Source organism: Calidris pugnax, unplaced genomic scaffold (assembly GCF_001431845.1).
Source record: "Calidris pugnax isolate Ruff unplaced genomic scaffold, ASM143184v1 scaffold161, whole genome shotgun sequence".
NCBI classification, from domain to species: domain Eukaryota; kingdom Metazoa; phylum Chordata; class Aves; order Charadriiformes; family Scolopacidae; genus Calidris; species Calidris pugnax.
In genome coordinates, this window is record NW_015090955.1 from 1,176,792 (window position 1) to 1,199,543 (window position 22,752).

At 43.2% G+C, this 22,752-nt stretch overlaps 1 protein-coding gene across 1 annotated transcript in view; it reads left to right on the top strand.

The window, feature by feature from the left end:
• Window positions 1–1,459: 1,459 nt before the first annotated feature.
• The window catches only part of CAPZB (capping protein (actin filament) muscle Z-line, beta), a 49,013-nt gene continuing 27,720 nt past the window's right edge, over window positions 1,460–22,752 (top strand). Inside the window, exons 1-3 of the mRNA XM_014952073.1 lie at window positions 1,460–1,567; window positions 13,477–13,598; window positions 19,104–19,217. Of these exons, the coding sequence (XP_014807559.1) occupies window positions 1,460–1,567; window positions 13,477–13,598; window positions 19,104–19,217 (344 nt within the window). The remainder of the gene's footprint in view (window positions 1,568–13,476; window positions 13,599–19,103; window positions 19,218–22,752) is intronic.

Consider the following 22,752-nt stretch of genomic DNA (forward strand, 5'->3'; position numbering starts at 1 on the left):
TGTAATAAAATAGTCGGGGGGGGGGGGGTTATGTGCATTACTTGAATGTGTCTTTCTTCAGTGACTGTCCTAAACTTCAATTTTTGGTGTCAGTGCATCCTGCTTTTAAGGTTGAAGACTTAGATCTTCAGGAGACTCTTGCAGATATTTGGGAGTCGGTGCCTTGCTGTAGAGCTGGAATATTTTGCAAAGATTATGTCCTATACCTGAACTGGAAGAGAAATAAATAGATAATCTCCCCAGGCCAGGCTGTCTGACTTGCTGGCTGTAAATATTTATCTTTTGATAGTGAATGGGTAGTACCTTTTAAGAACAGCTTTTATGATGGATGTCTGCTAAAGGGAGGGCTCCCTCCTTTCCTCATTGCCAGGGTATAGCTTAATTGCAGGAAACTTTGCTTCCTGTTTCTCTCTGACCTGGGGGCTCCTATTTGAATAATGGGACCATGTAACCGCCTTAGTTTTGAAGCCTTTCTTAAATAAAACTTTTGGAATTTGGCAGGATGCAGGAGGGAGAAATTAAAGCGAAGCTCGTTCGATCTGGGTGGCTGGGAATCTCAAAGGAAAAAGGGAGGGGAAGAAGCACTGAGACCAAACTGGTGATGCTTTGGCTGCCCACTGAGCTGCTGGTCAGAGGAGCTCATGTGGATTTTGGGTAGTGTTAGGCTTGCAGGAAAGTGTCTGTTTGTATCTGTAGGCGAGAAAGAGAGCTAAAAGTTATGTCAAGATGGTTCAGGTCATCAAGTCTCCATGGTAATGGCTGTTGCACATTTTCTGACTCTGAATTGAAGTTTTCAGGGTTTCATTTTGTGTCAGAATGGGATGGGAGAGCAGCTGCACTAAGCCCTTTGGAGTACCTTGCTGTGATTTCTTGAAATAAGTCCCTGATTTCTCAGATACAGGCAGCTTTTGGTGTGTGTTTTGTAGCACGGAGGAAATAATGGATCATGCTTTGTGTGCATGTTTCATTTGGGTTTTTTGATGAAGGTGGGAAAGAGAGCACTGCTGGAACAGAATTTGTCTTGGATGCTGGTTATCTCAAGCTGAATGGCACAACACAAAGGAGGAAGTGTCAAAACTGCTTCGGGAAAAGGAACTTGCAGTTCCCTAACCCAGACTATTACTGAGGTAGGGTGGAAAAACTATGCATTAAACATTTGCACGAGCGTTGGAAACAGGTTTTGGTGAGGTAGGGAGGCTGGACTCCTTTCCCTCAACAGTGCAATTGATGGCACGACACCTTTTAAACTGTGCTCTTAACTCCATAGTCTAGAACATTTGCAATACCGGGTCGATAATCTGTGATCAAATGGTACTGAACTTTATTGAATCTATTTGTATTAATATAAAACATGCTGCTGCTTAGAACTGGAAACTGTTCTCTCTTCTGTCAGACTCGGGAAGCACTGCAGTTCGTGTGAATGTGATGTATTATTGCCTGTGCACATGGTGACAAAGGGATGTTCTTGTTTCTGCAGAGTGACCAGCAGCTGGATTGTGCCTTGGATTTGATGAGGCGTCTGCCTCCGCAGCAGATAGAGAAGAATCTCAGCGACCTCATTGACTTGGTGAGTATTGAACCAAGCAATAATGGCTAAGTCCTGGCTGTGATGAGCTGGTATGTAAGAATGTTTTCTGAAGCATCTCAGAAGGGTGGTGATTTGTTTCCTTGTCTTTTGGCAAGGTTGAAGAATACAACAATTGCCCCAACAATGTCAGGAATCTACATGTTTACTTTGGGCAAGCCAAGGGGTACTACTGTGTATGCAGGGACGTGCTTTTGGGTGAAGGCTCATTAGCAGCTTGCTTGATGAAGTCATCACTGGCTTGGTGGCTGCTGTTTAGCAAAAGCAATTTGGAACAGTTTATAGGAGGTTGCTGCATGCCCTTGTGCGTGTGTCTTGTCTCCTGATCAGGTACCTGCCCGTCCGTAGGCTGGCACAGGAGGTGTCGGTAGGGGCAGTGGATGCTTTGGCACATGCTTCAAAGACATTACTGAGACAGAATATGTCAGAACACCAGGGTTCTGGACAATACCCAAATCTATTTATAATTTATGCCATATCAGGTACTCTGCAATCCAGTGAATATCCAAAAAAATCCCTAGCCAACCATCTTGTGCCCAATACCTGTTTTCCTGTTGCCCCTGAAAGATTTGGTTTCCTTTTATAAACTGCTAGTGAAGAAAACTAACTTTAAAAGGATGCATATGCTTATTCCCAGTCATGCAGGATTTAGTTGCACATCCTGTGAAGCACAATTGGGCTGTAATAAGCTCGTGTCAGCTGTCCCTGAAAACAGTGTGTGGCACAGGTGCCTCTGGAGTAACTTTGTGTTGCTGAAGCATGGGTTTAATCTATATAGAACCTACTATATGGGTCGCTGGGAGAGCTTGTTTCTATTGTCCAGTCTAAATATATGGTTTATTTCTGACCTAAGCCTCTAAGTGTTTGCAGAGGACAGGAACAGGGCTGTTAGACCATTCAATTAAGCCTTTCCTCTTATCTGTAGTGAGAAGCAGGCCTGTGGCAGGCCTGAATTTTATGCATGATGCTGACAAACCTTGTCCGAGAGACCATAAAAACCTGATGGTTCTGCACATAGTGGCCATTTGAACTAGCGCATCTTAATTAAATAGTTTAAATTGTGTCTGAGCTGTTTGTCACCTTTGTGTGCAGAAGAACCAAGTACTAACTTATCAGCTAAAAGTTTAGTTGGGGAGCTCTGTTCCTAAGTGTTATTGAAGTGGGTGTTAGGGAACTTGGGAGGAGTCCCATGGTCAAAAAGCTGTGGCTGACTTTAAATTAATCAAACTCTAATTAAATACTGCTTTTAGTTACGTAAGGCAAGGTACAGGTAAGAAAGCTGCGTGGGTCGGGAAAGAAATTATTCCCTGCAGGAAGGGATTATTTCTTTTTCTTGAAACCATTTAGTAATTGGCTACATCTGTGCCACCAAACTCTTGGCAACCCAAAGCTTGGGTTTTGAGGCTGTTGCCGGAGGTAGGACACGGAATAACTAACCCATTGATAGGATCTGCTGCGACACGGTTGGTTTTCTGGATGAAATTTGGAGGACTGAAGGGATACCAGGGTTTGAGCAGCTCCAAGGATGGCTCAAAACAATTGAGTTGTTTGGGGAGCGATGGTAAGCTCGACTGTATAATTGGTAGGAGGGTTTTTTTAATGACTCAGAAAATTGCTGGTTACCTCTAAATGTTGGAATGACTTTTGGATGGTGCTCATTAGTGCTCTACATGCTTTCCGTCAGCAACACGCTCACTGGGCTTCTTTTCATATTGCAAGTGTAACATGAAACAGACCCATTTGAATGATGCTTGTTAGAAGGAGGGTCTGTGTGATTCTCACACCAATCATTCCAGTCCCTTCTTTGCGGTGGAGATGAAATAATTTGTTAAATCCAGTGTCTGTGATTCTCACACCAGTCATTCCAGTCCCTTCTTTGCGGTGGAGATGAAATAATTTGTTAAATCCAGTGTCATTTCTTTATTGTTGAGACATCTGTAGACCTCTTCTTGCAGCCCACCCTCAGCCTGACGTCCGCTGGGCTGAAGTCTACACTAGTTAGACACGAGCAGTGTACACGCTGCCACTGCCACCTGTAAGAGTTCCAAAAACATCATAAACCAGACTCAAGCGAATAGTTTTTTGACCTTTTTTGGCAAGTTTCATCCAAACCTTTACAGCTGACGTTTTTAGTCTGTTTCCTGCGCCGTTACCAGACAATAACCTCCTTGAAGTAAAAGGTCAGACTCCAAATGCATGACGAGCATGAGCAGGTTCATTACATTTGTGACAGAATTATAAAAGATGGCACCTTGACTTGTGTTTCCTTTGTGCTTCATTCCATCTGCTGGGCTGGAGGAGACTTGGAGCAGAGGCCCCCGTCGTGTTTATTTTCCGTTGTGAAACGTAGGTTATTACTTGAAATCTGCTCCCAGCTCAGCTTTCCAGAGCTTGTGTATAGGAGTTGGTCTCCAAACTTATGAGTGTAGCTACTGTTTTGATGCTTAAGATCCACTGAAAGGAGATGAAGATGACTTAGAAACAAACTTTTGTCTTTGCAAAAAAGGTTTCCAAATTGATCTCCAGACTTATGAGTGTAGCTACTGTTTTGATGCTTAAGATCCACTGAAAGGAGATGAAGATGACTTAGAAACAAACTTTTGTCTTTGCAAAAAAGGTTTCCAAAATTAATATAGTAAGAAACTGTCATCTCCTTCCGAGGCTTATCCTGCTGGGAAGGGTAACCGCAATGAGTTGCCTCCCTGAGGTCTCTCTTAACTCTGTCAAAGTGATGCTCTTGCTGCTGCTTTTTAATAAAAGAGCTTCTTGGTGCCAATATGAGGATGTGGAACATGTTCCAGCCTGTACATTACTGCCCCCAAGTGTTGGGCTGCCAAGGGAGAGGGTCCAAACTTGAACATGAAGTAAAAGGGTGGGTGGAAGACCAGAATTTTTGGGTCACTGGCCCTCATCAGACCAGACACTTTTCATTCATTAGCAAAACAGTTTGTGGTTTGCCCTTTTACCACATCTGTTGTTGCATTTTTTCAGACTGCCGAGCCTTCAATTAGAGTTCATTAGAGACCTTGTCAATCATAGGACTCCAGAAGTCCTGCCTGAAAGAAGCTGTGCGTGGTGCTGGTAATGTGCCTTGGCATGGAATGCTCTGGTTGGAATTCAATTAGTCATTATTTGTAAATAGACTACTTAGAGGCTGTAAAATTGTACAAGAGGACTTCTAAATCTCTACAAAAAGAGTTTGGTGTGGGCACACACCTTTTTAAGGACAATTAGAATAATTTTCCATGTGGCTCCTTTGGAAACTGGGGTAACTGAAGCCTTGGAGCATCTACCTGTCAGCCAACTCTGGACTGTAATGCAGTTCCCATAAGAGGAGCCCTAAAGGTGATTTCCCTGCTCTTAAATGGATGTGTCATAAGGACACGCCAAGTGATAGCGCTTGGAACATGAATTCAGGGTTGAATTGTGCAGCATAAATACTGTCTCACTTCCTTCTTGCCTCCCATTGTCCAGAAGTTGCTGCTGTTGACATACTGTGCTTCTCGTCGAAGTCAGTTGTGACTCACATCTGCTCTTATCACTTGCTGAGAGGAGAATATTAAAGGTTATTTCCCAGATAGAAATGTTTCTTGTTTCAGTTAAGAGCGAGATCTTGGTTTGGCTCATGGAAATCAGAGTGGCACAGAGCAAGGAGGCTGGGAGAGCTCACTTCTGAGGGGCTCAACCAAAAGATCAGAACAACCTGAGAGAATCGTCCTTTAGAGAATTTGTACAGTAGGTCAGTCCTTGTGTAGTTTTAGCTGTGTTCTTTCCAAGAGAAACCCCGCAGAAGTGAATCTATGATTCTATAAGGTGCCAGCTTTTAGGTAGCATCATTGTGGAGGATCTCTCCCAGGACACTGGCAGCACCCATAACAGGGTATGTGAGTGAGAGCTGGGGATCCAGAAACCTTTTGGGATTCTTTTTGCAGGACAGCTTCACTGACATGTCTTAAAGGGATCTGTCCTCCTGGTTCCTTTCTCTTTAGAGAATTTGTACAGTAGGTCAGTCCTTGTGTAGTTTTAGCTGTGTTCTTTCCAAGAGAAACCCCACAGAAGTGAATCTATGATTCTATAAGGCGCCAGCTTTCAGGTAGCGTCGTCGTGGAGGATCTCTCCCAGGGCACTGGCAGCACCCTTTTGGGATTCTTTTTGTAAGACAGCTTCACTGACATGTCTTAAAGGGATCCGTCTCTGGAAGGGTGGAAGATGGGAGTTGGATGGATCATGCTCATGGGCCACGTGCCACAAATACAGGATTTGTGACAGGACTGTCTCGATGGCTTTGACTGGAGTATGGAAGTTGATGTGCTCTCAGTCTTGGTAAAAGTTGAGCAGGTTCCTTTGCAAGTACAAATTTCCTGCTGAGTGTTTCATTTGGATGTTTGCCTGTGTGTATATAATATAAATTAAATTAAAAAATCCAGCTGACTCAGAGAAATCAGATGGCTGGCATGAACTGGGGACAGAGAATCATCCTTGCAAAACTGGATCACAGAATGGACAAGCAGAGGTGCCAGGAGAGTGGGATTCGCTCGCAGCCACAACTTTCTGCCTCCCTTTTCCCAGTAAGACTGATACTCAAATGATACTCCATGAGTTCCCCAAAGTGAAAGCTTTCTTGAAATACAGAATCAAGTTATTGCTGCCATGGAAGAATTCAAGCTGGAGTTCTTTATAGATATAGCAGTCAGTAACTTCACTGGTTATTTTTCAAGGCTCTGTTTGCAATTAAAGATCTGGGAGGTGATTGTCTTTGCTTTCTCATCACAAGAGAATGCTTAAGTATTTTTAGTAGAATGTATTGCTTTCTAAAAAGTCCCAGAGTGATGAATTTAAAAATGTATAAACTTAAGATTTTGAAACATTTGAATAATACTCAAGCCCTTGTTTTATGTAGCTGGTGTTTCCAGGCGAGTCTCAAATCTGCTTGCCTGCCTTTAGTGACTGAAGATATATGAAGCTAGAGAATTTATCCCCAGGAAAACTGCATCGCTTGCTCTGCACACACCATAAAGAACATGAGAATGTGACTGCAGCTTTTTGTATTTTGAGTCCAAGAGCCTAAGCAGTATGCAGCATCGAGGAGAAAGATAAAATAATTGAACACAGATGGCCAGCTGAACATCCAGTGAGGGTGGAGGATGTTAAAAAAAAATAATAAATGATCAGGCCCAGTGAAAACTTAAAAAGACAATAGTGGAAGCAGAAGTGCATTGACAGCCTCGTGCTCTCAGAGCTGAGTTTTTGACCTGCTGTTCTTCCTGGATTTGTTGGCTTGTGTGATGGGACCTAAGCCACCGGCAGCCGGTCGGGTTTGTAATGCAGGGATTATTGGCTGAAGAAAAGGGCTCTGGCTCTGAATTAATGTATGGTCATGGAGAGCCAGTTTTCCATTTGGTGAGCGAGGAGCTTTTCCAGCTAGAAAAGATTACCTCTGGATATCTTGATGGTAATTGGAGATAGCAATTAATATATGTAAATGGTTAATGTGCTGCTTGGCTTAGAGCTAGCAACTCCACTTACTTGCATGAGATTGTAAAAATGAATTTAACTTCTGGCTTCATACTCTTTTCAAGCCTAAACTGTGCCTCATTTTTCTTCCAAGCTCCTGCTACTGCATTGCTGGTGTTAGAGATGCTAAAAATAACTGTTTAAGGAGAGTGTAGGGGAGGAAGATCACTAGATGAGCTTGAATCCTAATTAGAGACCTATCTAACCTCTTTTAAAGATGGGAGGGGGAAACTAGGGTATAGAAAGACCACTGGAGAGAGAATGCCTCTGCAGATCCCGTAGTTGTGGCTGGATATCTCCACCACCAGCTGGACTCTTGACACAAATAGTCAAGGCTTCCCAAGATACTGATCCGCTGTGATGGCTCATGGGACTTGTGGCTGGTAATGAGATACAGAAGCCTTCACCTGCAGGTCACTAGTCAAAGTCTGGGGCAGTCTCTGTGCCTGCCAGATGGCCAGCTTTTGTTTCCCAGCAAGCTACAGAATGCTGAATTTAGCAAAAACCCTATTTTCTCCAGCAAATCGCAGGAAGGACGCCAAGGATCCTGGTTTAGGAACAGTAGTCACCGTTCAGTTTTTTTTAAAATGTAGTTCCTTGAGCTGAATCAAAAAATTCTATAATTAATGTAACGTTTCTGTTATGACATCGCTAACTAGATCTTGGATCTGCAATCTCGTTAGCGTTTGTCTTTGTACAGAAAAGCTGATTGGTTTTAATTTTGTTTTTGCTAATTCTTGCCATGCTGGAATTCCGTGCAAATACTTGAATAAAGCTGAGCTGTTTCCAATATCAATTACATCTGGTCTTGAGCACAAAAGTCCATTTAAGCGTCATTTAATAAACAAAGCTTGAAGAATGTGTGGCCCTTGGACATCTGATGGATCAAATTAAGGTTTAGCAATGTGTGGATTTGTGGGAGTGACTTTACTAGTGGTTTTAAACCCAAGATGAGTGGAGCCAGGCTTCCTTCTTGAGTTTCCACAACATCCGTTAGGCCGTGTCTGTGTTCTGCAGGAACAGGAAATTCTGAGGCTGTGGAATGACTCAGAAAAATTATAATAATATTTTATTAGATGCTGGCCCAGAGGGGAAGAATCTGGGCTGAAAGGGGGAGGTTGTGTGCCAAAATTGGTTATTTTGCAAGAGCGCCGGGGAGCTTGCATGGGGCTCTTCTTTGGGTTGGGGCAGTGGTTTTGTCCACTTCTGTAATGACACAAGTTGTCTTAAAAAAGAAAAATCAAGTCTTAAGAGTTCACATGCAATTAAAATAGTCGCTTTCCTGTTTGGGTGTGGCTTTTAATTAAAAACTGCTCCGGTCACATGCGCATTCAGATACCTGCATGTTATAGAGACAAAAAGCCAAATAGATCTGAATGGCCTCTTTGCTAATCTTTTGGAGGTCACTTCATCGTCCTTCTGATTCTTGAAGGAAAAATGTGATTCATCTTTAATTATTCTGCATTTAGCATAGTTTCCCAATGCGTAAGGTTCCTGTGGAGGTCAGGACACGCTGACCCCTGAATAAACATGGAAAAAGGCTATTTCCAAGCACAGAACTTTACACTAACAGTAATTCTGTTTTAGTTATAAACATGATTCCTTTTAGTCAGGGCTGTAGAAGAAAACAGTGAACTTAACCACGCAACTTAAGTACCCTTGTCAGCCCAATTATTCCCTGTCCTGAGTATGTGAGATGCAGATTTTGATGCAGATCAGCCAGCGTGACCAAAGCAAGGATGAAGAGAGTATGTAAGACATGGAGAGCTGAAGTGCTGCTGTTGTCTCTTCTAAACTTTTTTAGATGCTTGTTTAATCATATTTTAAAAAATAATTCAGAACAATTGCTTGGTTGCTAAGTTCCTTTCACTGAAAAGTCAAGAAGGAATGATTATTAGATTAGCTACTCCAAAAAGTGTATGGTTTCAGCTTTGGCACAAGTGATTATTTGTCCTGATAGCAGAGCGGTTGACTTAATTAAAACACTGTCCACATACCTGGCTTGCTCTGATGGAGAATTTTGTTACACGAGACAAGAGAATCCTTGTTCAACGCGCAGGAGAGCATGCTTTAACTCGCTTTCCATTCAGTTTTTCTTTCCTCTGTACTACACATTCATTGTGTATCTCCTTAGGAGGAGAAAAAACCCTCCCACAAACACGGTGCCCTGGTGCATGGTCTGTGCTCCTGAATGATGCTGCTGTTCCCTTCCAGGCCCAGCAGCTGAGTCTGCATCCCCAGAGATTCTCCTTTTTTTTTTTTCCTCTTCTAATTTACATTGAGGGTGGTCTCACCCCATGACTGTACATCCATCACCATCATAGAGGATCCAGTGCTTATTTGTCCAACATGAGTGTGTTACGGTCCAGAATATGCTGTGGACCAGGGTAACTTAACGATGTGTTTTAGCTAAAGATATAAGGTCAAGATTGTATTCTACCTTTCACCTTCCACTGTGTAGAGTGGGAAAAACTTGTGTCAAAATCAAGATGGGAGCCCAGTCTTTGCTTATAAAACACTCCTTACACCTTCAGTGTTTTTATCACAGTGACACTTATTTATAATGCAGTGATGAATTGAACAAAATCACTGCTTTGGCATTTTAGTATCTGGCCTGGGGACGTGGGTTAATTCTTGCACTTCTCAATTTAAGTCAAAGTTCCCATATAACGAGTGTTGGAGACATGCACTCGGGTACCTAAGAGTGTTTTGGCTTTTCAGTTACCATAGAATAAGCTGATAAGAAAAGTTAACAATGCAAATCCTCTGTTTCAGACTGAAAACTCAGAGGATCGGTTGGTTTTCTGACTGGGATCAGAAGCTTTAGATGTTTTCTTCCTAAATATAAACTGAATTCTGCGAGAGACTGGGTGTGCACAAAAGCAATTTAAATGCTTTAGGAAGGTTCAACACTTGGCATGGGGAAGAATTTAAGGAGAGGTACATGCATAGTCTAAAATAATTGCTGGGTGCTTACATTGCAGCAGCCTAGCCTGGCTGTGCCAAATATCTTATCATTGCACGTTCTAAAATGCAAAGGACCTAAATTCAGAAGGAATCAAATAGTCTCATGAACGTGTAGCTGTTTCAAATGTTTAAAGCTGCAAATTACCTTGTTCTAATCGCTGCATTTGCCTTGTAAGCAGCTTCAGAATGTAGAGGAGGAAGAGCAGTGTGCATAAATCTTGTAAATTCATTCTTAGAAGGGAAATACAGCAGCTGTTGAAAGTTGATGTAACAAATGATACAAAAATGGTTCTCTTGGGGTAACTGTGCCACACTTGGATGTTTTTCCGATAATTACAGTTACATGAGTAGTTCCATCAGCTGGAATACCTCTGGTCTTTTTATAAACACCATTGAAATGTTTTAATACTCCTGAAGTAGTTGAGTGGGTTTTCTTCCCTGTTTTAATCTGAAAGAAGGAGAAAAGAATATATTGCCTGAGGTCCAGTAGAGTGTCTGTGCCAAAGACACAATGGGGGTAGAGCCTGCTGTTACAATGGAGTATTATAATATAGTGGAGTATTATATTCTAGTAAGTATAGGGTATAATGCAGTCACTGTTACGGCTCTGAGACCAGCCACTGCTCTTAGAAATTGGAAAAGTGACTGTGCTCGTGAATGTCTGTGTTACTGAATCATAGAGTGGTTGGAGTTGGAAGGGACCTTAAAGATCATCCAGTTCCAACCCCCCTGTTGTGGGTAGAGACATCTCCCACCAGACCAGGTTGCTCCAAGCTCCCTCCAACCTGCCCTTGAACCCCTCCAGGGATGGGGCAGCCACAGCTTCTCTGGGCAACCTGGGCCAGGCTCTCACCACCCTCACAGCAAAGAATTTCTTCCTTATATCTCATCTAAATCTCCTCTCTTTCAATTTAAAACCATTCCCCCTCATCCTGTTGCTCCACTCCCTCAGAAAGAGGGAGTCCTTAGAGATCTCAAAGAGATCTCATCCAAAGATACGTTTAGTTCACCATTACTATGTGGAAATTAAAGAGATTGCATCTTAAAAACAAAGTGTTAAGAGTTCCTTCTAGTCAATAAGGGATTGTGCTCTCCCACTGAGTGGTAAACGGAAACACCATACTAAGCATGTGCTATTTTTAAAAGAAAGTTAAATTTAAAATTTATTTGTGTGGGTCTTAAATTCAGATGGTTATTAGGAGCTTTTCTGCAGGAGAGTTGACTCTGTCTTGACTTTGGGATTTCTTCTGAAAATGCTTTATATGTATATTTACTTTTGAAGGATTGTACGGCGAGACCTCTCGTGCTCTCGCACCGCGTATAGAGCACAGGGATTTTCCCAGAGAAATAAAATGGAAAACTGAGTCTGGGAAAAACGCCACCTTTCTCCAAATTGGGTTTTCATCACTATTACTCATTCTAAACACACGTCAGAGCGAGGAGTCTGTTCCTAGACCCTTATCTCTCTGCTGATGGGCAGCTGGCCAAGGAGCAGCCGAGGAGGACCATATTCAGCTGATGGCTCTTCGGAACAGCGTGGAGCGTAGCTCTTGGTGATGAGGTGCTTTGGGTCTTGTTGTGTGTGCATCTGAAATTGAAGCAGTCATCTCAGGTTGCCCTCTGCCTGAAGAGTCAGCCTGAAATTAATAGCTAACGGAGAAGCGAAGGAAGAGACAAAGTGGAACCAGATGGGCTCCTGAACACAGATACATCATTTCCCTTAACGTGGGCCATGACACTGCTGATTTGTATCAGCTCCGGGGAGTATTAGGGCTGTCTGTTTTTAGAAAAAGTAAAGATTTTCCTAAAAGCTGCTTGCTGCTTGCTTCCCATCCGCTTTTATTTACTCAGTGACTGCAAAATGGTTTTGAGGTTGCTTCTGCCAGGTCTCCAAGTATCAAATAATGGACACCAATGAGATGTATCACGCTTTATGGAAGTACTTACCTGCTCTGCTCTTCAGTTATCGCTCCTTACCACGTTACACTGTGTATTGACCAAAATAAAACCCTCAAACTAATGTTGCAGCTATTTCAGTGCTGTCCAGCAATTTCTTGGTGTTTTCCTCTTCTGTGTGTTATCGGGGTGATCGTGTGGGTTAGGTGTTGCATCTCTATCTGGCCATGTCTTGGTTTGGCTGTTGGCCTTTCTGGGTTTGTTGGTCTTTTGTGGTCATGTTGTTTCATATGTGACTCTGCCTTTGACTTAATATTCTCTGTGTGGTACTGCCTTGTACTTGGGATTAGGAACGTATTTGGTTTAGGCAGTTTGGTCTCTTGTGTCACATCTAGTGCATTAAAAGAGTTTGCACTTATGCTTTTGGGAGCTGTTGCACCCCTAATTTGTTTTCTCTCCTCTAGGCTTCTTTCCTTTGAAATCACACCAACCAGTTCCCTGAATCAACAGCTTGAAGAGAAGAAAGCACATTTCCATATTTTCTTTATTCCTTCCTCCCTCTCCTTTTCATTTCTTAGGAGTTGTGAATTCATCACTTCATGATTAATTTTACCCGGGATTGTCTTTTGTCTTCATGTTCTCAATCAGGTTTTCATCTCCACAACGTTGAAGAGATTCCATGTCGGTTATTTCTTTTCTCTTCTGTATTAGCATGTTGTCACCAATATATTCAAGGATTTAGGAACTATGTCCTGTTGTGTTCCCAACCTTCTGTTGGAATATTGATATTGATCACGGGGCCGTCGTCAGCTCCGGAACAAAAGGCCAAGGGATGGAATTTGCTTGATTTGCTCGTGCTTGCATTCACACTACCTTCAGCTCATCTCTCTGCAGCACATCAAAGCCTCTCTGCCACCTCAAAAGCAGATCTTGAAGTCTTTCCCCACGTGAGGTGTGGGGGGGGACAGCTGGGGCTATGAATCCATTAAAAGCTACCTGTGGAGGAGATGTATTTGATTTTATATGTGCGCGCGCACAGACACACGCGGATTTATATTAGCCAAGGTGGTAATGTTTGGCCAGCTGCCTGGAAACTATTCTAAACTCTACCCAGAGTGGGAGCTTGTGAAAAATACTCTCCAGCGTATGGATGGCATATTCTTTTAGCAGCTCCCTCCTTTCCACTCCATTATAAATATTTACCTTTATTCATCAGTCCTCGACAATCACTTCACTGGCCGTCTTTGGCAAGAAGCTGACGTGGAGACTGTGTATGTTTAAGTGTGCTGGACCACACTAGTGGTTAGGTAATTAAATGTGAAATTATTGGAGGTGGGGGCATAGGATTGTGTTGTAACTTAAGTGCAGCTTGTTGGGGTTTTTTTAAAGGGTTTCTGGCTTTGGGACAGATGTGCGCTATTAATAACAAAATCTGTTCTTTTAACCAGTCTCTTTTAACCTTAACATGTTGTTACCTTCTCTTCCCTCCCTGTTGTTTTCCTCCCAACCATCAGGTCCCAAGCCTCTGTGAAGATCTCCTCTCCTCTGTTGACCAGCCGTTGAAGATTGCGCGAGATAAGGTGGTAGGAAAAGACTATCTATTGTGTGACTACAACAGAGATGGAGACTCATATAGGTGAGTTCGTATCCCAAGCAAGGAATTAACTGGTTTACTTTTGTAAATGAGAGCTTTGTATGAGTACTACTATCCCTTTTCCCTTCTAGTGTTAGCCAAAAAAAGAAATGTAATGATATTAAACTCTCCTCAGCAATTATCCAAAGCAAGGAATTAACTGGTTTACTTCGTAAATGAGAGCTTTGTATGAGTACTGCTATCCCTTCTCCCTTCTAGTGTTAGTCAAAAAAATAAATGTAATGATATTAAACTCTCCTCAGCAATGAGTCTGGGGCTATTTAAAATCCTCGTGTCTTGAGTAAATGACTGTGGAAGTTGTTCTTGGTGTTTCCCTTATGCAAAAGAGCATAAACATCTCCAGAGCCCTATAGAGCACTTCAGTTTGGGATAACATGGTCGTATGGTTGTTAATCTGATGACCTTTGCAAGGCAGGTCCCCACTGCCTGTCTCTGGAACAAGACGTGTTTTATCCCAGAAACCACTGTGTTTCTGCACGTTTTCTTTGCTGTGATTTGCAGTCGTTCAGTGAAGCCTAAATGTGATGTTTTTACCTTGTTAAAGGGGTGACTAACACATTTCTCTCAGGCTTTCTGTAGTATACTCCTACCTTAGAGAATTAAAAGCAGTCGGGTCTCTAAAAGAAACAACTGTGATGGAGTGAAATTAAACCGTCTGTTTTTACAAGGTTGTAAAATCTTTGGGATGGATAACAACAGAAAAGAGATGATGGAAGGAGTTGGTTTAAACAAAATCATCTTCTTGTACAAAGAGGGTGGACTTGGCCAGCTGGGAAAGGCTCTTCCACTCGTGTTTTGCGAGGGATCGAGTCTGACTTTGGACGTGCAATGTCATTAGTTCCCTATCAAAATCTTGGCCCAAGTTTTTAGCAAAGAAAAGGACTCCCTCTCTACCAAAATAGCTAATTTATTCTGAGGACTGTAGACAAAACCAATGAAAATATTTGAACAATGTAAGCTGTGTGTAATTATAATATTATGAATTTTGAAGTAGAAGGGGCTGTAATACTGCAATGGTACAATGGGTTTTTGGTATTTTGGCTGCCAATTTGGACGCTCTCTCTCTTTTAATGTTTTTATTCTATACCTTGCCATTAGGATGATTACCATTGAGTGACTCTAATTGCTTAACTATTTGTTGAACCATTTTTTTTCCCCCTTTTTTGCATTGCCTGACTTTTCTTAACGGCTGCGGTGACGGTGGCATAGTTCCAAATATTTAATTAAGAATCACAAAGCTTATAGGCCAGAAAGCTCTGTGAATATTGCATCACCTGGCTTTTATCCTTCTCCTTTAACGAAGGGTGCCAGGCTGAGAAGTAATGACCACCGTTCATCTTCTGTCCTGACTTAACAGCTTCTTCTGGTTATGATTATAAGGGTGACATCTCTGGCTCCCCTTGCAGCTTCGGTGTAACAGCTTGCATTTTTAATGCTAACAATTGGAGCTGATCTTACAGTAAGAATTGAGCTTTGCTTTGGGCAGATTTGCAGTAGTGGTTTACATTAATCTGGCCAGAATGCTTCAAGAATTCTATTTCCAAGTGGAATTCCAGAAAATATTTTAACAATATTTGTATTTCTTTGGCTTAGGCCATCATTGCAGAAGAAGGTGAGCTTATAAAGGGTTCTCATTGGTTTCAGTTGCTTTGAGTTGCAGAAAAGGTACTTATCTAAGCTGAAAGCACCTCCGTCTGTAGATGATTTACAGAGAGAACATGCTGAGATTCATTTTGTCCTAGAGATAAGTGGAGGAGACTGATAGTGGATGCAAAGTTGGACACTGGATTGTGCTGAGAAAAAATCTTAATGAGTTTTTTAGAATATAACCTGGTGCGGTGGTTCAAGAAGTAAGAAAGTCTCTAAGGTGAAGTGTTCACTCACGTTCTTCAGGGTACCAATCTAACATTAAAAGTGTGTTTGAACTTCTACAAAAGAGTCTGGTGCCTTTTAAAAGCATTTGTGCTTGTATGTCAGAGTTGGTCAGATCTTTGCTAGCAGCTCCATGCATTTAATTGGTTCTATATTAGTAGCTAGAATAAAGTTTTATAGCTTCTGCCCTCCAGAAGATGTACTCACGCAGCTGCATGCTCTTGGGAAGATGCAAGAGGAGGGATTAGACCCCGTGTTTCTTGTGGGTCTCTCAAAAGATGGTTTCTCACTGAAGCTGTGATGTGTTTCTTGCAGTCCCCTGGCAAGCTATTCAGGCTGTTGACATGAGCATCTATCACCAGAGGCACAGGAAACTTGAAAAGGCACTTGTTAAACAATATTGTGACATGCTGCAATAACTAATAACACTTGCCCCCCTCCCTCACCCCGCCTCTCCGTGTTTAATTAGTGCATATGGCAGCCCTTTCTAAAACTAACCTTAAGGTTAGTTTCATGCTCAGCTCTGAAATTTGCTCAATCTCTTTCTTTCTGAGAAGATACTTAAATAGTTGCAAGGAAGCAGGAGGAATTACGTTTTTTAAATCACTTTGAAATTTTCAGGACTTATTAAGTAATGGGCTTTCAGGGACGCTATTTCATTTGTTCATCTAGAATAGACATCATGTATTAATTGCTGCCATTAAAGAATGCTGTTCTTGAAGGCTTTTGATTCCAGCGTTCTGGATTGAAGTGATCCTTCCTTCTGGAACTGATTGGTCTCAGCTCTGTTTCGTGAAGCAAATTCTTTCCTTCAGCACAAAAAGCAAAAGCCTTTGAAAACCAAGCAAGGGGAACATGTGCATGTGTTAATCCCATTCTGTGCCTGTGTTCAGACACTGTTATTCATACCTCATAAAATCTGAAGTTGTTACTGGGAAGTGGCTCTTACGCTAATTTAATCAATTAGCCCAAAATCTAGGAGGAGTTTACCGTGCTTTTAAAAGCTTTTGATATTTCCACAAAGAGTTTTCACAACCACAAGCTCGATTAGAAGCCCCAAGAAATACTGTTCCCTGTCTGCAACGTGCTACGTCCCCACTTACTGCACATTTCAAACTAAACACCAATTTTCTTCTTATTGGGGAGGTTGCTAATTGCATTTCTTTTAATACTAATCCAAGGATTTCAAAGCATTCTGCAGGCAACTGAGCCTCTTGCTACTTTGGCAGGAAAGGCTGAGCTGGGTAGTCAGACTTTCTCACCGAGAATCGAGTTTTATAAGGGGTTTTTTTTTGAGTGGTTTTACAATTTGACTGGGAATTAGCTTTGAAACAAAGCTGCTGCGGGGTGTTTGGCCTTTGGGGTGATAACTCCACCACTTTCATGGGGGAATTAATATCCTAATGCTTAGCCCATCACAGTTTAATCCTTCCTCCTATTTAGACAGACTTGATTTTCTCCACATCAAACATGGATCAGACCAGGAGGTAGTCTTGGAGTCTCTTGGATCTTCATAAATAAGATAATTTTCATTTTTTGTCATATTATCCTACTGCTGGTTGTGGGAGCAACGTTTCTCACATGTAGTCTTGCAGGCACTTCTGCGAGTGCTCCTTAATAACAAAGGTTTGTGGGGGATGTCAAACAGCCATGGAATCCACATTGTGAAGGCAGAGCTTTTATTAATTTATTATTTTTTTAAATATATATATATAAGACTTCAAGGTCCCTGACTTTGTCCATACATTTCCACTCTAAGTATGTTTGATCACTCTATTAAATGGAATCCTTATGGGGAATTTGGTGCCAACAGCACTGAAACCTGTTAGCTGAAACAAAAACCATTCTCTTTTAGGGAAATTAGAGGTCTGACTTTTGAAATTTAAGTGCTTGTCCGTCTGTCTTGCTTCAAATAACCTCCGTTTAAGTTTTTAAATGTGTTGTGAGTACTCCTCCACAAAAAGGAAAAAAAATAGGGGGTTGTGTTATGGGATTGGGGGTGGGCTTTTTTTTAGGTGAAGTTGCTGCTGGCTCCAACTGTAATGAGTTGAAAATACCACAATCTGCTGGAAGGCTCTGGGTTACTAGACTGCCCTTAAATCCGTCCCTGCAGCCTGCAAAAGACATCTAATAATTATAATTAAAGTGTCTTGACTGTGGCTTCTTTAGGGGTTCTCTGCTCACCGATTTCCTCGTATGTGATGGAGAAGCAGAGAGTTCCGGATGTACAGAAAGCAGTAGAATTTTTGGGAAATCTGCCTTTTAAAATTTAGGAGAGAAAGGTAAGGTAAGAGTGTGCTGATGGTGGCTCTGCATCGCCTGGCACACGAGCCCTGGCTTTGCTTTTGCCTCTGCATTGCCTGGCACACGAGCCCTGGCTTTGCTTTTGCAGACTGGCTGATGGCAAAGGCAGTGCTCCATCAGCCTCTGCTTCTCCCATCTCCTTTGGGTTTGTGTCCCCTGCCCCATGGGTGCAGGTTTGTCATTTGGGAACCCCACAGATCACCCCGCTGGTGATTTTTGTGCAAATCTCTTCCAGATTGCAGAGAGTTGTTAGGCAAAGGAGCGCTGCCGCCGCTGTCTGCTTTTCTCCAAAGGAACAGAGTTTTAAGCAACTGTTTTAAAATGAAAACCACCACCTGAAAAACGCTGCTCCGGCTGGAGGTGACATAATGATTTAGCTTTTCCTGGTGTCTCACCTTTGGAGGCAGATGTGGTGGGGAGGAGCCAAGTGTGGTGAAACGCTTTGCCAGAGCGAAGCCGGAGCCTGTTCTTTGTGCTTTGCATTAAACACATGTCAAACCGAGCTGCCTTTCTGAGAAATGAATAACAAATGGCTACTGAGGAGAAAGCCCTTTGCGTATGGACTGCATTAGGAGCTGGTGTTTGTAGGCTGGAGTATGTTGAAAAGTGAGGAGGTAAAGGGGAGAGGTAGCGCTCTTTAAACCAGCAGTGATATATGTAGCTCCGTTATTCGCGGGGGAAATGAAAAGGAGAATGCAGGTTTACAGAAAGGGTATTATAAAAGTCTCAAGCAGATGGGCAAAGGGTTCCATTAATCTTTTAATACCAAATCTCTTCCACACCTGCGGAAATCACAGCAAAACCTGTAGCTTTACAAACCCCGTTAAACCCTTCGAACTGTTCAAATGGTTTCCTAATGTTATGCTAAAAGTAGGGTTTGTTTCAGAGCAAAATAGTGGAGGAGAATTTGGACTTCAATTGTAGACTGCGGTGTTTGGCTCAAATGCTGTCAGATCCCAAATAAAATGATATAATCTATTTGCATGAAAATAATTTTAAATAGCTGATGTGCAGCAGCTGAGGCCTCACTTTTGAATATTTAAAAAGGAAGAGATTCAAACCCAAGCTGATTGTAGCAGAAACCTGAAGATGGGGAGCATTCCCCAGCTGCACTGTAAACTTTGAGGAGTCAGTGTCCCTTTTTTGTCAGTCTTTGAAACGGCTGTTGAGGGTGAAATTCTTACAGATGGACAGGTTTGGGGAACTTTGGGGTTTTTTTGGACGTTTGGATCAGGTCAGACCCACCGATTTCAACCCTTTCAGAGTTTGTCTGGGTGTTCTGACTGTCTCTTTTTCTTCTCTCTCTGGCAGATCACCATGGAGTAACAAATACGATCCTCCCCTGGAAGACGGTGCCATGCCATCTGCTCGCCTGCGCAAGCTGGAGGTGGAAGCCAACAATGCCTTTGACCAGTACAGAGACTTGTATGTCAGTTCTACCCTCCAGAGCCTCCCGCTTCCCTTCTTTCCTTCGGCAGGGCACGCGGTACACGCAATCAGGCTAAAATGCGGTCCCTGCGGGTGGCATCCCAGTGTATAGCAGAGGAAGAAGGGTAGGCAGCCCCTGAGCCGCTGCTGGGAAGCGTGTCCGCTGTGATTTCACGACACGAAAACATGATCAAATTTGTCAGCTGATGCTAAAAGGCAGATGCTGAGGTGTTTTCCCGCCTCCTTCCCCCCCCTTTAACAGATTAATGGCTTCTCTGTCCCCAAGTGACCTGTGTTCTCTTTGATCTCGACTAAGTTCAGTCTTAAACCATCTGCTTTTTCCATTCCCTTAAGACTGTGCTCTCTCAAAATGTCTATATATATAGCAGCAACTTTCACACCTTCCAGTAGAACGACAGGCACCAGTATACCAAAGGGTATGGGCAGCAAATGTATGGGCATTAACCCACGTGTGCTCCAAGGGCCCTTCTCTGCTCCCTCTTTTAGGCTCTGTCTTGTTAAAGAGGTGTAAAGCAAAGGAATTAGTAGTGTGTGTAAGATAAATATACATTCCACAGTGTCTTTTTTAAAGCAGCGATAAGAAACTGTCTGGGTGACTTGTCAGTTGAATTTTTCTAAAAGGTGGAACTGCCCCGGTCTTGTGTTGAGTTTCACATCGAAGATCTTGAGATGGGATCAGGTTTAGCTGTCGTCTTTACAGATTTCCTTCCCTTAAGCAGCGGTGGGATGGAAACAGTAATGCTAAAACTGAAAGTGAGAGTGTGTTGCAAAGCAAAATGAACTCACTGCTTTATCCAGTAATGGGATGTCTTGCTTATTGGAGATGCCTAATGACCATGAAAAAGGTGAACAAACCTCATTACTGCTTCATGTTGCCCCAAAATGGCAACCCTTAGTTGTGGTTCATCATGTGTCGTTGTACTACTGCATAAAAAAGTACTTTTCTTGCTAGATTTTCTGCTCGTTTTAAGATGTGGCTTGATGTAAGTGTAGCCTGTCCACACTTTTTATAGAATCAGAGAATGGTTAGAGTTGGAAGGGACCTTAAAGCCCTTCCAGTGCCTCCCCCTGCCCTGGGCAGGGACACCTCCCACCACACCAGGTTGCTCCAAGCCCCCTCCAACCTGCCCTTGAACCCCTCCAGGGATGGGGCAGCCACAGCTTCTCTGGGCAACCTGGGCCAGGCTCTCACCACCCTCACACCAAACAAGTTCTGCCTGAGATCTCATCCAAATCTCCCCTTTTTCAGTGTCAAACCCGTTCCCCCTTGTCCTATCGCTACGGTCCCTCATCAAGAGTCCCTCCCCATCTCTCCTGTAGGCCCCCTTGTTACAGGTATCAAATTTTTACTTATTTTCATGCATTATTTTCATAGTTACCCAACTTCTCTTCTACGGAACAGTTGTTACTGGTATCTGAACCTACTGGAAGAAAAGAATTCTGCACATGCAGCAAAGAGAGCTTTGCAGTGACTCCCCAGGTGCAGAACAGACCAGGACCAATAGGGTTTTTTTACACACTAGGATGAAAACGAGTAGTTTTATGGAACCAAGGTTGTCTTTTTAAATCCCTCTCTGATCAGAGGACCGTGAAGTCCCAGCCGGATACAATAACTCCTTTAAAATGGTTTTCTTTGCCGGAAGGAAAGCGCGGTGCAGGTTACTCTCAGACTTCGGTGAATCTGTTGAACCCCTTTCAACGTGTGGTAAAACAGGAGTCTTAAGATATTGTAGGGAAGTAAAAAGCAAGGTTGTATCGTATTTTGTCTTTTAGTTTGTTCAAGTTTTACAGGTGATACGTTGTTAGAGGGGACGTGGAACAGAGAAGCGCCGCTGTCAGCACAGAGTGCCTGGATGCGTGTTCTCATCTCAAAAATGTGTCAGGAAAAGAGGAGAAGGGTGGCTTATGTTTTGCTGAGTGGCATAAAAAAATGTGGCATTTTTGGAAAGAACTTGCAAAGTTAGGGAAACTTAACCTGACCATTTCAAGGGTTCCTTATGCTTGAAACTGGAAATTACCTACAACAGAGGCTTGGATAGAAAAGTGCTTTTGTGCCAGTTGTTGGACTCTGCAGTTTCCTTAATAAGACAATTGGATTTTGGGTTTTGACGGCAGAAACTTAATTTTTACTTGGAAATTGGGGCAGGGAAATGAGGTGGGGTAACAAGTGCCAGTTTTTCTCGCTGCTCTTTACTGGTCTTGCCAATATATCAGATTGGGAAGGGCTGTAACAGCTGCCAGAGCCATGTGGGAGTCTGGAGTGTGGGGAAGGTTGCAGTGGGAAGAGGGTGGCAGTTGCAGTGATGTAGTTCCCAGGATCTGCTAGAGCTGGAAATTGATCCTGCATACCCACTGGAAAGCCAGGAGTGGGTCTGAGCCCTGCCATAGCCATTAAAAGTGTCCCTGGCCATCTGGTTTGGCAGCTCCCAGTGCTGGGAACGGAGCACATGAGGCATCAGGTCCAGGGCAAGGTTATCAATGTCCTTTCAAATTCCAGAACCAGTGACAACAGAGGTTTTCCAGCATCGTGAAATATTTCAGGCTCATTTGAAAGCATAGATGTATTAATAAAAAAATAAATAAGTAGCGTGCTGGCAGCCTTCAGTACTGGACCTTTTGTGGAAATAATGGTTTCTGTTCTATAGGAAGATTTAAAATGGGTCCACCTTCCAGTAATGGTGTTCATTCTGTTGGCAGAGCACAAAAGGGGTTTCCTGAGTTGACCTGCAGAGATTTCCACTGTCTCTGGTCACTCTGATGGGGTTGTCTGTCCAAACAGACTGGTTGTAGGTGACGCCAAGCTAATCAGTACTTCACATTACAAACTTTTTCCTAAAAAACATGAGTTTAAGTGCAGTTGCACTGTTAGACCTTTGGCTTGCCTCAGACCTGCTGGAGAGCAGCCCTGAGGAAAAAGACCTGGGAGTCCTGGTGGCCAACAGGATGCCCATGAGCCAGCAATGGGCACTGGTGGCCAAGAAGGCCAATGGCATCCTGGGGGGCATGAGGAAGAGTGTGAGCAGCAGGTGGAGGGAGGTCATCCTGCCCCTCTGCTCTGCCCTGGGGAGGCCCCATCTGGAGCACTGGGACCAGTTCTGGGCTGCCCAGTTCCAGAAGGACAGGGAACTGCTGGAGAGGGTCCAGCAGAGGCTACAGAGATGCTGAGGGGCCTGGAGCATCTCTGTGCTGAGGAAAGGCTGAGGGACTTGGGTCTGTTCAGTCTGGAGAAGAGAAGGCTGAGGGGGGATCTGATCAACGCCTCTAAATCCTTCCAGGGTGGGTGGCAGGAGGATGGGGCCAGGCTTTTTCCAGTGGTGCCCAGGGACAGGACAAGAGGGAACGGGCACAAACTTGAACATGGGAAGTTCCACCTAAACATGAGGAGGACGTTATTTGGTGTGAGGGTGGCAGAGCCCTGGCAGAGTCTGCCCAGAGAGGTGGTGGAGTCTCCTTCTCTGGAGATATTCCAAACCCACCTGGACATGTTTTCTTCGAAGCAGTTTGTGGTTTG